This window comes from Phaethon lepturus, unplaced genomic scaffold, assembly GCF_000687285.1.
Source record: "Phaethon lepturus isolate BGI_N335 unplaced genomic scaffold, ASM68728v1 scaffold37474, whole genome shotgun sequence".
NCBI lineage: Eukaryota > Metazoa > Chordata > Aves > Phaethontiformes > Phaethontidae > Phaethon > Phaethon lepturus.
Window position 1 is genome coordinate 523 of NW_010537670.1, and position 1923 is coordinate 2445.

The 1923-nt window shown below is 65.3% G+C and overlaps 1 protein-coding gene across 1 annotated transcript in view; it reads right to left on the reverse strand.

Moving 5' to 3' along the window:
• The window catches only part of TBXA2R (thromboxane A2 receptor), a gene marked incomplete at its 3' end in the record, with an annotated part of 1399 nt that extends 517 nt beyond the window's left edge, over positions 1-882 (reverse strand). Inside the window, exon 1 of the mRNA XM_010286556.1 lies at positions 56-882. Within this exon, the coding sequence (XP_010284858.1) occupies positions 56-882 (827 nt within the window). The remainder of the gene's footprint in view (positions 1-55) is intronic.
• Between the last annotated feature and the right edge of the window lie 1041 nt (positions 883-1923).

The following is a 1923-nucleotide window of genomic DNA, read 5'->3' on the forward strand; positions in this document are numbered from 1 at the left end:
GAGCTTGGTGGGGGGACACACCAAAACTGAGGAGGGATATGGTGGGGCGGAACACACCAAGGCCCAGGACCTCACCAGGAGGGGCATCCAGCAGATGGTGGCAATGATCATGATGCCCACGAGCTGCACCATCATCTCCACCTCGCTGTCCCGGCGCCGCTGCACCGACTCCCGGTCATGGTAGACACGGCAGAGCGTCACCACGCTGACTGTGTTGAAGATGAAGGAGAGCAGCACAGAGAAGATGCCCAGCAGGGCAAAGAGCAGGCAGAAGATGATGTCGCCGGTGTCGGGCAGGAGCGTGAGGAAGCACCAGGAGCCGGGGTACTGCAGCGTGTACCGTCCCAGCCCCAGCACCGGCAGCAGCCCCAGCAGGCAGGAGAAGCCCCACACCAGCCCCACAATGGACCAGGCGCGGCGCTTGGAGATGCTGGTGGAGCGGGAGAAGGGGTGGTTGATGCCAAAGAACCTCTCGCCGGCCATGGTGGCCCCCAGCAGCAGTGGGCACTGCCCGAAGAAGACCATGGAGAAGCCGAGGAAGTTGCAGAGGTGGCAGCTGGGGTCCACTTCAGCCCAGGCGAACCTGATGAAGTGGTAGGGGATGATGACTGAGGCCGTCACCAGCAGCCCCATGAAGTCTGTGACCACCAGCCCGCAGAGGAAGACGAGGAAGGAGGAGCGGGCCTGGCTGGACAGCTTGCGGGAGGAGCTGAGCAGGACGCAGAGTGCGAAGAGGTTGGAGCAGAGGCCGATGAGGCCGAAGGCAGTGGAGAACCAGGGCGAGGCAATGCTGCTCTGTGCGTTGTCGCGGCCATCGCTGGCGTTGAACACCCCAAAGCACGTGTCCGACCAGCTGGCCGTGCTGCTGTTGGGGGACTCCATATTCCCCCACCCCGTCCCGCTCCCTCCGGTGGCTTCAGGCGTGCTCCTGGCTCGGCTGCATGGCGTCTGCTGGCACTGATCCCGCCTTGCCCTGAGGGGACAAAGAGGGGGCTTAGGGCTGGTCCCCCATGGCCAAGCCCATCTGACACCCACCCTGAGCCTGCAAACGTCGGGCAGCCCACGGGCTGTGGAGAGGGACAGCACAGCAGGACCAGAACACGTGCTGGGCTGGCAGCGCTCTGGGTGCAGCAGCAGCAGAGGGCACGGGGGGACCCAGCCCCACAGCTGGCTGGATTAACCTCCCCTGGCTGCGAGGCACGTGGGGCTGTAATCCGGCATGGGGGGTGGCGGAGAAGCACGGTACTGGCAGCTTGGCTCTCACGGCACTGGGTCCCTCCCATGCTGGGGCGGGGGGCAACGCTCAGAAGGATGGGGTGTGCAGGCACAGGGTGACTGCACCGGGACCTGATCCTGACATTGCCCCATGCAGCCCTGTACCTTCCCCTCCGCACCCCCCGCTCAATGGGAAGAGGCCCCATTCCCACAGTGTGGTGGGGAAACTGAGGCACAGATGGGACGTCCACGCCTGGAGCTGTGTGCTGCACACGCTGGCGCCGGCACCACAGCCATGGGACACATAGCTGGCTTGCACGTCCGACACCCAGTTCTCCCCTCCCTGGCCCCCCTGGAGCTGGAGCTGGGGGTTTGTCACCCGGCCGTTGGCCCGGTGGCTGTGGCAGGGTGCCTGAGGATGGCTGCGGTCATGGGCAGCCCGGTCGATGCCACGCTGTCGTGCTGGGCAGTGACCCGGGGCCAGCAAGGATCTGGGAAGCCCAAGGGCTGCTGCCTCCGTCACTAATTACTCCAGGCTGCAAACAGGGTGACGTGGGATGGGGCAGAGGCGTGGTGACAGTGGGGACCAGACCCCCCCAGGGACCAGACCCCTTCTCTCCTCCTGCGACCCATTTCTCCAGGCTGGGAATGTCTTCGCCACCCCCTCTGCCCTGTCCTCACACCGCTGGCTGACACCATTCCTGGCCC